Genomic DNA, 13551 nt, shown 5'->3' on the forward strand with positions numbered 1-13551 from the left:
TTGCAGAGCTGAGCAGCCAGTATATGTGCTGTTGTTCTGCAGGAATATTAAGTTCTTGCTTATAATTCCTGCAAAAACCCCAGAACGTATACTAAATTCTTACCACTATGAACACTTCCAAACACTACCTTATATACCATTTTTACATTTTACATAATGTTTTCCATTCATGTTTACACTTCTTTATACTTTCTTAAATGTCTTTGTTTTTCTCTTTTGCTAACAGTTAAGCATCACATACCAAGCCCAATTCTTTGACTGTGTGAATTTTCTGATTTTGACAATAAAAGTCTGGATGTCTGGATCATGGAAACAAAAAGTGCTACTTTGTAATTCTGCAGTGTTGCTAAAGTTTAGACCGGTTTAGAGTGGATGTGCTATATTTACTGAATGACCTCTTCAAAAAAAGCCCTCTCTCTCTCGTTTGTTTGATTTCAAAGAGTAATGAATTTCTAAAGTTAAAGCAGGAGGAAAGAATAAAATTATCCAGTGTAAACAAATGGTCTTGGCAAATATCTGAGTCTGTGTTTGTGAGGCAGCACTGGACTCGTGACTGGTTTTCAGTTGAAGCATTGCAGTTTCTTTGTGAAATAGTTTATACAAATCTTCAGGCCCGTGCAAAGTGCGATGAAAGCGGTCAAACAGACAGACGGGATATTTTTCAGATCTGTGTCTGCCCTGAACATGTCTGTATTTGTTGCTGTCAGGGGATGACCCCGGTATCCTTTGAAGCCCAAACCAGGAATTCTCAGGCTTAGCTGACACCATCAGGGGAAATCACCTGGCAAGCAAAACACAACAAGCTTACATACTATACTAACACAAATGCCTAACACACACAGCCTTCAGCTAAATAAACGCTCATTTGCAGACTATTGATTAGATGTAGGGGGAAAAAAAGTGGGAAACTTCACTGTACAAGTGTAATTATAGCTTTGCATAAGAAAACATGATCTTTACTTGGCAGAGGTAAGTCTGGGAATATGCTTGGTATTTTCTAAGAATGTAAAAGCTGAATTTGAACACCATTCATGTGTTGTACATGTACCAAAGCATCCCAAGCAGCTTATAGGGCTGGACAGTATAGAAAGAAATTCTATCTTAATATTTTTAGGATGATTTACATGATGCATTTATCTCTGTACTTTCTACTAAAGCAACAAGTGAGAAGTCACAGCAGTGATTAATTTCACTCGGTTGAGGATCGAGTTTCTTTCAGTATGTTACGTGTAATAAAAAGCAGAAACACAAACTAAAGCCATGGACTGCTTGGACAGAGACTCTAGACATATATCACAGTTTTTACCTGATGTCAGACAGGAAGTGAAGCCATTATATTTACACTTCATTGCACTTTATGTAACAAGACATGTTAGCTTTTATGATAACAGCTGGCTATATATGAGAGGAGATATCTCGGTGGACACACTGAGAAGCATATTTGCTTTCTTGCCCTGTGCAGGATACACAGATTGAGCTCATGGCTCAAGTCGAGACTTGTTTAGCTTAGCTTAGCTTTGAAGACCAAAGATACTGGGGAACTGTTCACTTTACTTTCTCCAACTAGCACCTCTGCCATTACACTCCACCAGACTCCACTCACAAAAGTGGCAATTCTGCCTCACAGAACATGAATGCTGGTTAGTTTTGTGTCTTAAGTGTTTCAGTTCAGACCCAAATGGACCCAGTAAACACCAATGCTCACAAAGTAGAAAAGCTACTCTTTTTTTTGTCAGCAAAGTCTAAAGGCTTTACAAAGAGGGCGTTATTTTCCCCAAATGAACAAATTTCATTGACAAATCTAAATTTTAACATTAAGTTATTATGAGCCGCGTGTTATTCAGTGATGTATTGGCACTGTGTCCCCCTCCATGCTCTTCACATAAAATGCAAAACATTAAATGAAACCACCAGCACGACTTTACTGACAAAACACTGAAAGCAGAAACATTATGAAGGATAATTTCGAACCACTTTTGAAAATATATGAGTGTATTTTAAAATATCTATATACTGCTTAGTCCTTGCTGCTTGTGTTGCCTTGGGAAGATACTTTTCTACTTTTTCCATCAATTTTAAGTTCATGTGCAACTTAGTAGTGGTCATTTCTTTAGGTTCTCTGAGTTTGCCAAATGAGATTTAATATCTTGTGAGTCTCAGGTTGCATTCCTAATCTGCACAGCTGCCTCGCTGGTGTGTAGTGTATTCAGAAACCCAATAAACAATACAATGGCAGCTTAGCTAAGATCTGTTTGCTATACATATGAACACTAAGGCAATTCAAGCGTAAAGTGATAGGTTAACAGACCAAAAGCAGGGACATGTGTCGTGTTAGGATGAGTCAAAATGAGGAGAATTTACGATTCAGATCTCAGACATCCTGTTTCTAGAAACAGGGTGGATGCTTTTAGCCAGGAATACCACTCAATCATGTGTTGCTACCCAGCTGTTAGAACGACTGACTTTATTCCTGCATTTTTCTTGCAGCTGGATGATGAATGACATTACAAATTAGTTTTCCATATGGCAGCATTTTGTTTGCTTTTTTTCTTTTCGAAGGGCCATGACAACCATCCAGGGGTCTCATGACAGGCTTAGCTGTGATTACAGAGCAGTGTAACTAATAGAAACAATAGAATTTTCTCACAAAGAATAAGAGGATGTAGCAAATGGATACTTATAGCTGGTAGAATATATTTCCAAATTATAGCGTTTTTTTTTTTTTGTTGTTTTCTTTTGTTGTTGTTGTTGTTGTTGTTGTGTTTTTTTTTAATCCTGGAGTAAAGAAGGCGACATAAAGAACTGTACAGGAAAACCAGTCCCCAACTGGAATTTATCTTCTATTCTACATATGAAAAAATTGTATGAGATTCAGCTTATTGCCTTTTTTGTTTCATATGACAAGACAACTCAAATGTTATGATAGCAGGTGGCTATATATGATTCCATATGATATATGGTGATATATCAGTGGAGTGATCTTACAGAAGTAGGTGGGCAATTGGGAAACTTTTGCTTTGTTCCCCTGTGTGGGATGAAAAGATGGAGCTCATGGCTCAAGTTGAGACTTGTTTTGCTTAACTTAGCTTAGCTTAGCTTAAAAACAGAAGGTAGTGAGGAACTGGGGATAGATTTTTAAGTGTATCCTAGCTTGGATGGAAAAATATGGAAAAAGATTTACTCCTCGACTGGTTGGTGAATGCTGGACATTTCTTGCTGTTACTAGATGAAACTGTTTGCAAAGAGGAATACAGCACTGCACCAGTCCCCTGTAGTTTGTACGTAAGATGCCGACTGGATGAAAACTCTCAACAACTATTTGCCAAACAACAAGCTGTGAGGAGAGTGGCTCAAACCAAAAATGGAGATCCTTTGGCTTGAGAGAAAAAGTTGTGCCTTTTGAGACATGTTGGTTTCAGCTGTAAGGCACAACTTCCACTTGAAAGCTAATGGGCTGGTTTCATGACTTGGGCATTACTTGTATCCTTTGGATGTAATGTAATTACAAGATACTCTGTTTTTTATGTAATTAGAAAAATATGAAAGTCATTAAATTTATAACACTGTGTTAAATCTATGCTGTGGCCTCACAGACACCTCCCCAAAAATGTGCATGTGTACCTCAACAGCTGTCTGTTTGGTAGTAATATACAGTGTGAAGACAATCCCCATCCACTTCTCACTAGAGTTGAAAACTTCATCAATTAAAAACTAATTCTGCCAATAATTCTCTTGAGTGTTTAAGGTTTAGTGCGCAAGTTTTTCCTGCTGGTAAAGTAATAGAAGCTTAGAAAGCGTTAACAGTTAAAAGCACTATGGTAAAAATAAAATAAAATAAAATGGGACTACTACTTCCAGGCCCAGAAGTAAGAAATTGTTTTTATGGTATATAGCTTTAGAAACTTGTCTTTATTCTGAACTTTGAATCCCACACACAGTGAATATTCATCAGTGAAAATAAATTTTTTATGAAAATTGTATCCACTCTTGACTCAGATATCTACTTATTTTGCTGGTTGCCCAAACGAGGCCACTGGGGGCAGCCGGACTCATGGCTGGACGCTCCGTCTGGAGGAAGATTTCTCCCTCCTGGGGATGTGACTACGAAAAATATTGTAAAAGTTTATTTTTTCATAAATGTTTATGGAATTCCTCCGCCTCCGCTGCAAACCCAGCTGCTGCTGACAGGGCAGGATGGTCTGAGATTGTTTCCATCCATGACTGTTTTATTTAAAAGTTTGAACCAAAGGCTGGCAGGTGATGTGTATGAACAAGTGTGACTGTTCCCCAGAGCTGTGGGTGATTAGGCTAATTGCTAAACGCTACCAGAGGCGAGAGACTGAGGTGTTGAAACCTTATAGCTGTAATTAAAAGAACCAGTGTGTCCCCCAGGAGGAATTTCACTGATGGCAAAAATCAATTTCCTCCTCTTGCTTTCAGCTACAACACAATTACACCAGGCATTAATTTTAAAGACACCTTTTGTCCAGCGGCTTACTGTGGCTGGCACATACCTTATCTGTTGGGCGGCCGGAGTCGAGGGGGTCTTGTGTGAAACATTTGAGAACATTATCCCCAGAGAGCTGTTATGTGGATGCAGACGTTCTGAGGTCCTATATTCTCTTAACCACAGACATGCTTGTCTCATCATGGGTCAGTGGGCTTTCTTCCCCCTTAATCCTTTTCCTCCAGCAGTGTTTCTACGAGGGCGGACCACAGCTGTGCCTGCAGTCAAGGGGGAGGTTAGGGGATAAGAACCGGAAGAGCCTGACCACAAACTGTCCGCCCCGAGACCAACTCAGCCATATGAACTGGGCCTGTTTATATAAGCACCTCCCGCCTGTGTTTACAGCTAGCACACATTTTTGTTTTACCACGTCTAAACTCCTCGGACGTTTATTTGGCTTCACTTGAACTGTGAGTGTTAGGGCTACATTAGCGGATGAAAGTAGCTGAGGCTGGCAGACTGGGAACTCTAGTCTGAAGGATACTGAGGATTACGCTGGGGCGGAGAGGTCGAAAAGCGCAGTCGCTGACTTTCAACAAGTTTTTTGATAACATGGAGCATCTTCCCATGGCAAAAAAAAAAAAAAAGCAGTTGCTTGAGCCGACACCTTAGAGAAGAGTTATAGGCACCTTCTTGGGCAGATTTCCATGAGTCCACAAACAAAACAGGCAGGAAGTGTCTGAGAGGTGGGGGCATGGATTACACTCTGCATGCTGGGAAAGGGCTTTCTGCTTAAGAGAGGATGAAGCACAAAAAGAAAAAGGGAAGTGCAAGGAAGGGACTTGAAGGATAGGGAGAGAAAGCTGGTTGACGGGGTGTTGGCTAATCCCCTAAAGCATCCATATATTGCCTCCACCTCCTCTCTCTCTACTTGTAAACTGCGAGGAATGTAGCATGTTGTCTTTGGTTCTTGTGCGTGTAGACGCCTCTGGTACAGAGAGATTTATATCCACAGACATTGCCCAAAGCATACCACATTGCTTTTTTAATTCTGGAGGCTTTGAAGCAGAGGCGGAGCTCCAAAGAAACAACCAGTATCAGAATTGTCCTCTCATTTGAGCCTGATTTATGTTTCCTAACCACATTAGAGAGCTGCCAAAGGCTGTTAGCCCTCCATTGAGTTGGCATACAATAGATTCAGAAAATACAGTGTTAACATTGGGCTGTTTAATATTTTTCTCTCCGGCTGTCTTCTAAGCAATCTGTAAAATAAACATTTGTCTTGTGATATTCTTTTTCAAAAGTAGAAAGAAATGTCTCTGTGGTGCTTGGAGCTCGTTAGGAATTCCTCTGAACTCCTTGGTTGGACTCAAGTTGGGGTTTCTTTGCTATAAACATAAAAAAGAATACTGGGAATGTATTCATAATTCAGTTTTACATAAAATACCCAAATGTTTGATTATATACCATAAATTAGACTGGAAACCCTTGTAGCCAATTGATCCCAGTCTCTGGAGGACAGCCACACCATTGCTTCTTATTGCCTCCTCTTGTACTTATTTTGTAGGCCAGCCACTTTGTGATGAGAACTGCCTACAATAACTAATGATAAAGGCTTCAGCAAAAGCTCAGGGATCAGAAATGAGTGTTTTTGGCTACAGCACAGCAATCAGCAAGGCCAAAAAACAAAACAAGATGTCCTCCTTCTGCTTTCACTTAGCATATCTAATCTTTGAATTCTGTCTTAGCCAGCCAGAGGCCTAAAGTGAAACACTAGATAAGCCAGAGAGGCAGACATAGACATCAGGATTACTTAACTGTTCATAAGAGCCACATGAATTAACTTAAGCGCCCAGAAAGCCAGTCAACCGTTCAAGTATTGTAAGAATGCTAGCTGGTGGGAAGATGTGAATATGAGATGCGATCAAAGAAGCTACTGAAAAAAGTTGCTAAAAATCAAAAGATAAACCAAATTTAAATTTGGCTGATCACCAGCTCAAGATCATCTTCACACCGACCTCTGGACCCTTTTCAGTGTGGCTGCTATGTTTAGATCGCTTCACAGAAATCATTTTATGACCTCTGCAAATTTTTATTTTTAGAAACAACATAGTCTAAAGCTCTGCTAACAGTCTCAACTTAGGGGATGAGTTCATGGCTCAAAATGTTGCAATCCACTTGTCACGCATTGCTTTGAAGCTTACACCTAGAAGCTTCTGGCCATTCCAACATCTTCATTGCCTAGGTAACGCTCTAATGTGTTTACCATGAGATCATATCATATTATCAATGACTTGAACTGGAAATTGGCAAAATAGATTTTGACTTGCTTCTTTCTGAAGATGCTGTTCATGTCCATGTCCATGTGTAAAAAGACAAATTCAATGTTTCCAGCCTGAGCTTGCGCAGACTTAAGACAGGTTCTTAACCTAATATTTCTTTTTTTTTTTTTTTTTTTTTTTTTTAAATGACATCAGAAACAGCAGTATGCGACATTACGTGATGGCAGAGCTTCAGTTCATCCTTTGTCATTTTTTTTTTTTTTTTTTTTTTTTAATAAATAGGACAGGGGGAATGAAACCTAATATTTCTTTAATACACACTTTCTAATGTGCCTTGAAAGATTCTAAGTGATGTTAAATTCAGTTTAAATGCTTTATGTCATTTCACGTAAAGCACACAGTGCTAGTGTTTTTGACCTCTCCAGACAATCAGATCACTTGTTTTGATCTTGAACTGACATCAGTCTGTTTACTTGAAAAATGTACATTTTTTTAAATTTCATCTATTTCCATTGCACTTTTGGTAAAGTAGCATCAGAAGTCTTGAATTTAACTTGTTTCTGCCTGTAGTCACTTGGTTGAAACACATACTGGAGCTATCAGGTATGAAATCTAAACAGGTATAAGCCGATCCTGCAGACAACGAAGCTATAAATCTGGAAATAAAAGCTGTAAATTGAAAGTCTTTCCGGGACAGAAACAATATCGGCATCTCTTGAAGTCATCCTTGGAGGACAGCAGTGAGTTCCTGATAGTGTGCTGCTATAGACCCTGACAGGAAAATAAACACTGGGACTTGGTCAATAGGCCTTCCTGTAAGCTTGTTGCTTGCAAGTCTTCTCAAGTATCAGGGAAGCATTATTGATATGTTACAAAATGTTACTGTAAATGACAACTGATAAGAGTCGATTCCCTCTCCTCAGTGGGGATATATACTGTTAAAAATGAAACCCGTGACATGTTTGGTGGCTTTCAGACCCAGGGGAGGTGGGTTGTTTTTTGTATGTGTAGCCATGTAATTCAATCTACAGCACCTCTTTAAACAGGACACATAACATAAGGTTGAATTTTTACTGCCAACTTAACTTGCCTCCTTCAAAGAATAATTCAGGAAGAATTGTGAGGAACTGCATTTTTCTTTTTTTAGTTGAGTACTTCAGGCATCACAAGATGAATTCTGTGATTCTTTCAACCAAGGTGGAGGGCCAAGGAGTTGAACCCCAAGGGGGGCACAGGGGTATAACATGAATGGAGTCATCCCTGCATAACTCTGGCCAGTGAGTGCCCCCACCCCCTCCTCCACCTCTGAACTGTTCGGTGGAACCACAGCAGTGTAAGAGCCTCATTTAGGAGCACAGAAAGAAAAGCAGAAATCTCTTTCTCAGGAAGATTAGTGGCTGTCCCTTTGGAGTAGCCCTGTGGACGGGGAGGGATGGGGGGAGGTCTATTTTTCTCTGGGACATTTTTCTCTGCCAGGGAGGGCCGTGACCCACTCCAGAGCACCATCCAGAGAAAGGCCCCGTGCATAAGGCAGAGACCTCAGCAGAGACCCTCAGACTCAAGTTCTGAGACTTACCCAATGATAACCATAATTAACACCCAGTTCCTTATCGCAAATCCACCCTCCACTCCCAGAAAGACCAATTATACTACACACCATGTCTTCATCCATCTATGCTACGCTTTCGGTACCTTTACGTGTAAAACAGCTTATCTCATGGGTGGTAACCTCTATGGTACTACAGCTGTACCCTTGTGGAGACCAGAAACCAGTCTTGAACCTTTGGTGACAATTTTGGACTTTAATGTCAAGATACAAAGATCTTGACATTAAAGATCTTTGTATCTTCTAGTTTCTGAAACTGTGTTCAGCATAGGGCTAAAAAGCAAGAGATTCACCTGCTGACAGGTACCTGATTCAGAATAAAATTTTCTTAGTCCAATAAAATGGACTCAAACTTAGTAATCAGATAATTCCAGCATTTTAAATCTAGAAGAAAAGTTGCAGATGCAATTTGTTTTCTGCTTATTGTAATATATGATCCATTTTTAGCCTTCAGAAAGTTACTCATAGTTACCCTAATAAAAGGCCCCAAGGAGTTACATTCAAATACCCGTAGGAACAGAAACAGACGTTTTTTGGATTTCTGTTTCAGAGATATTTCGAGTTAGAGTAGTAAGACTTATTTCTGATCTATTTTCATGAGGAAAGACTTGAAGAAGTGATTTAATGCTTTTGCAGTAAGGGCTCTCGAAAGTGAGGTCATTTTTCTTCTATTGGCACTCTCCTTAGATACATCAGTGCTGAGAATAACTATCTGTGGACATTACGTTTTATATGCTGAGGATCATCGATCTTTGCAAAGGCTTCACAAGCCTCTGGCAAATTCTAAGAAAGATGAAGACAACACTGTGGTTAGGCAGAAATAATCAGCATTACCCAGCTTGTCTGCTCCACTGGCCTCGTACAGTCAACACAAAAATGAGCGATGATGGAAAAATTCTCTCTGGCAAACTTTTTCTGAATATAACGGGAGTCGTAAAAGAACACTGGCAGGTCTGTGTTTGAAACCGTCACTCTTCGTCAGTCGAGGTCAGAGGAGAGTAGCACATCTGAGCGCATGTACACTTTGGTGCAAAGTGGGGAGGGGGGGTGTATCAATCACAGGTTTCCCTTTGAAATTGTGAGATGTTTTACAGTCCTGGAAGTGGGCACCTAATCTGAACACATGTTATTCTGACATGCTGAAGCACTCGTAAATCCCTGGGCCTGGGAATCAGGTTGCGGGAGGCGAGCCTGTGGAAGCACGCCCTGCACCGAGACAGATGCAGGCTGTCACACAGAATGTGGGTGCCCATTTAAAACCATTAACAAGACCCTGAGAAACAAGTCTGATTCTTATCATATGGACTCAATCTGATCTGGGCATTTGTGCCAGCATTCCCCTTTCCCTTTATCCTCATCCTACTTCTTCTTTCCCCTTGGATCCTAACACACTCTCTTTATTAGAAACCAGACACAAACTTCCATTATGTTTCCACACTCAGAGACACAGACAAGTTCAACAAGGCAATGCAAGTCTCCATGAAACATAAGCAAAGTGATGAGATTCGTGACCAGCTGACAGAAGGGATTATGGAGAACAAGATGTTCACGGGTTGTTTCTCCTTGAGTTACACTATTCCATTGTGGAGTTATATTTTCAAAAATAACCTCACTGCATATGAACTATACAGGGGACCATTTGGTGTCACCGTTAAAGCTCAGAGTAATCATCCTTTTTCAACTTGCAGGGATACTGTTTTTTTTTTTTTTTTATTAGTCCTTTATCCAGGTAAAAAATCTCATTGAGATTAAAAATCTCATTTTCAAGAGAGACCTGGCATCATGGCAACAAAAGTCAAAATACGCATACCACATAAGTATATAACATTTAAAACAAATACAATATCCCATACCAACATGTGTAAAATATACAATAACAGATCAAATTAAAAGTACATTAAAACAATCACACTGAGTAAAAGAGTTATTCTCTCGTTCCTTTAAGTCAGACTTAAACTCTCCCAAGGTAACCAATTCTGATAATTGGTTTTAAAGTGAAACAAGGCTCCTAAACAGTCTGAAGGCTGATAAACCTGCGACTTATCACAACAAGAAACCTATAGCTCTTTTAAAATTGAACTATTATCCTTGTGCATCCAATAGTGTCACAGGCAGTGAGTGAAGCTACTCACTCTAAAACACACCATGTGCTGTCATGGTATTGTGGAAGACTGGCAGCATTTTATGTCCTGTAATGAGACCACATCGGTAATTTTTCTTTAAAAAGCATTTCCATTTTGGTCTTCCTAAGAGGGAGAAATTCTTTAAGAAGAGTGGATCTGAACCTAAACCTAAACCTTACACCCACTTGGTCAACGGAAATCCATCTGGGGTTAGGGTTAGGAGTAGGACGCGGGTACTTTTAAATGTAGTTTGAGTACTTAAAAATTCCATTTCAAATACGACTAAGCAGAACAAACAAGGCCCTAAAAGTTTACCAGTACAAAACTACTTGATGTATTCACAATCGTCCTATATTTTTTGTTTGAATCTGCATACTAATATAAGAAACGAAAAGGAGGCATAATCCAAATTGAAAGCAAAAGCCTTAAAACTATCTAATGACATACTAATGTCCTACTTTAAAGGTTCCCCTGTGTGACAAAGTGAGCTTTGTGATGGCAGGGCATCAGGCACTTCATTAAACAGTAAAACAACTTGAATTCGCTGCAGTGGCCTCTCACTTGATGCCAGAGCATCTTTCTGAGGGGGTTCAGTGTCCACCAGCCGGCGTTAGTAATTTATAACACTTGTACCTCAGAGGCCCCAACAAGGTCCTCCAACCTCGTTATGATGAGTTTTCATCACACACTCACTAATGAAAACATGAGCTCTCATCTTTTAATTATGAGACGAAGTCTTGGACACCCAGCACCCTCACTGTTACCTCACAAGTACAAATAACCCCTGATGGTTGCAGCCTGCTGCTTTTCAATGGGGCAAGGTTATGAAAATTCAACCCCCACAGCCTCCGTGACACACAATGGTCACAACTGTGTAAACGACTGAATAATTCATGTTATGGCAAGTGCAATATTTTCTTATCGCTGGTTTGAAAAACTTTTGGACCCTTTGTGGAGGTGCCAGAGAGGACGCACTGAAACGCCCTAGTTTCTCACCACGCATCCCTAAACAATTAATGCTCATGGCTCCTCTCGTGGCAGGCCACCAAGCCCATCATTAAGCAGAAATAGCGCTAACGCCACAATGTCATACGACATCTTGTTAGCATTTCAAAGGTGCTTCCCTCCTCCCTCCTCTTTATCCACGGCCTCTGATACACCATGTCGTCCACTGCTGTGCCAGCCTTTTTTAGTAATTCATGAAATTTACACTCGGGAGGTGAGAACAAGGTCTTTCGACCTCATTATAACATTTTTTCATCACTCATTCTCTGACATCTCTGAAACACGCAGCCCCCATCTTTGAGCATTTTCATGTGCCACCCAACTACTTAGTGAGCAGCAGTTCACTGCAGTGCAGAGTGCAGAAACCTAAAGACAAAGGTCCAGATTCTGGTGTTTGAAGGCGCCAAAGAGAAGCTGATTTTTTTTTTTTTTTAACAAATTACTTTGACAAGTATTATGTCAAAGCTCTAATCTGTCATGTCTTCTGCTGTACTTCCACCTTACAATGAGGAAAGAGCAAACGGATACGGATGTACCTCTGGTCAGAGTGGTGGGCGAGGGTTTCTTCGGGAGTTCTGAGAAGCTGCTTCCATCCAGACCAGAACTCTTACACTCCTTCTTGTCAGTTGCTGTTGGAGCTGAAGTTTCCATGCTGCTCTTCAATTTCTGTCACAAGCTGCAGAGGCAAGACACACATAAGAACATAAGGTCAAAAAACTGATCAAGGAAAACATCATGTGGTGAAGGAAGTACTGCGCTGAACTCAAAGTCCTGCAGAAGCAAAAACAGCGTAATAATAATAATAATAATAATAATAATAATAATAATACAGAAAAGTCAGACAGTTGTATTAATGTATTGTAGTAATGTATTAGTGTTCTGTCATTCTGGGAAATCAACTCAAAATTTTTTTTTTCTTGCATTGAAAAATATTTAAACATTGTCCTTTTCTTCTAACGAGCGAAAAAGATACTCATCATTCTCACATCTAGCACACCAGTTCTCAAACTTTTTCTTGCATGCCCCTCTTCAGAAACTCAGACTAATTCCCACTTTACAGTCCACATTTATCTTCAATTATTAACATGAATAGTAACAAAAAAATAAAAGCAAAGAACAAAAAACTGACCCCTTACAGTGGGTCAAATACCCCAACAGAGGGGCCCACCCCACAGTTTGAGAACCACTAGACTAACAAAAACAGAGCTAAGTTTAACAGAGCACAAATGTTTCCATTCACAAGCCAAACAAATTTCAACAATCTTTAAGCTACAAAATAGAATTTAAGTTGGAAAAAGACCCAACATTAAAATCTGGAGATTGTAGAATTGCACAGTTGGGCTTTCAGGAAGCCAAACATTAAATAAGTAAATTACTCTCAGCAATTACTGCTGACATAACAGACGGCACAGGAAGCAAGAGAGATGAATTTTTTTTTTTTACTGAACTAACAAAAACTGTCTTGCTATAGTGTGTTTGTAGCATATCTCCATAGGTGTGCATATGTGTTTATTGGGCCAGTGTAACCGAAAAGCCTTGAACACACACACACACACACACCCTCAGGTTTCTCAGTTTGATGTAATGAGTTCATGGAGCCCCTTCTGTTCCAATTGTAAATGTGAGTGGCCCTCAGCGCTGAGGTTTTAGCCTCACGCACTGTGTCAATACCTCCTCATGTCTGTGTGAAAGGCTCGATGACTTGGCAACCTGCCACTTGTTTGACTTGGTGGGACCTACAAGATCATCCTCTGCTGAGAGCAAATAAGACCCAGTCTCACCATCCACCTCCCCCACCAGCCCCCCACCACCGGGCTGGCCTAGAAGGGAAAAGTCATTCTCCGCGCTCTGGCTAGCTTGTGGTCGTTGCTCTTCCACATGCTTTCAGACACTGGTGAGAAAACGTTTGTCACAATGCTGGAAAGACGAGAGAATGAACAACTGCATGTAATCACAGGGGGGTGTTGGGTCTGCAGATTTCTGTCCTCTCCTCACACCTGTTTGCAGCTAGCTGATTAAAACAACCTCAGATCTTATAAACCAAATGTGTTTATGACCTAATATGTGCCCAAAGAACACAAACAACAT

The 13551-nt window shown here is 40.2% G+C and overlaps 1 protein-coding gene across 1 annotated transcript in view; it reads right to left on the reverse strand.

Moving 5' to 3' along the window:
• gli2a (GLI family zinc finger 2a) overlaps window positions 1-13551 on the reverse strand; it is an 84794-nt gene that overhangs the window by 55225 nt on the left and 16018 nt on the right. The window contains exon 2 of the mRNA XM_040027424.1: window positions 12000-12139. Coding sequence (XP_039883358.1) covers window positions 12000-12114 — 115 coding nt within the window. The 5' untranslated portion in view covers window positions 12115-12139. The remainder of the gene's footprint in view (window positions 1-11999; window positions 12140-13551) is intronic.

Source organism: Simochromis diagramma, unplaced genomic scaffold, assembly GCF_900408965.1.
Source record: "Simochromis diagramma unplaced genomic scaffold, fSimDia1.1 OVJJ01000343.1, whole genome shotgun sequence".
NCBI lineage: Eukaryota > Metazoa > Chordata > Actinopteri > Cichliformes > Cichlidae > Simochromis > Simochromis diagramma.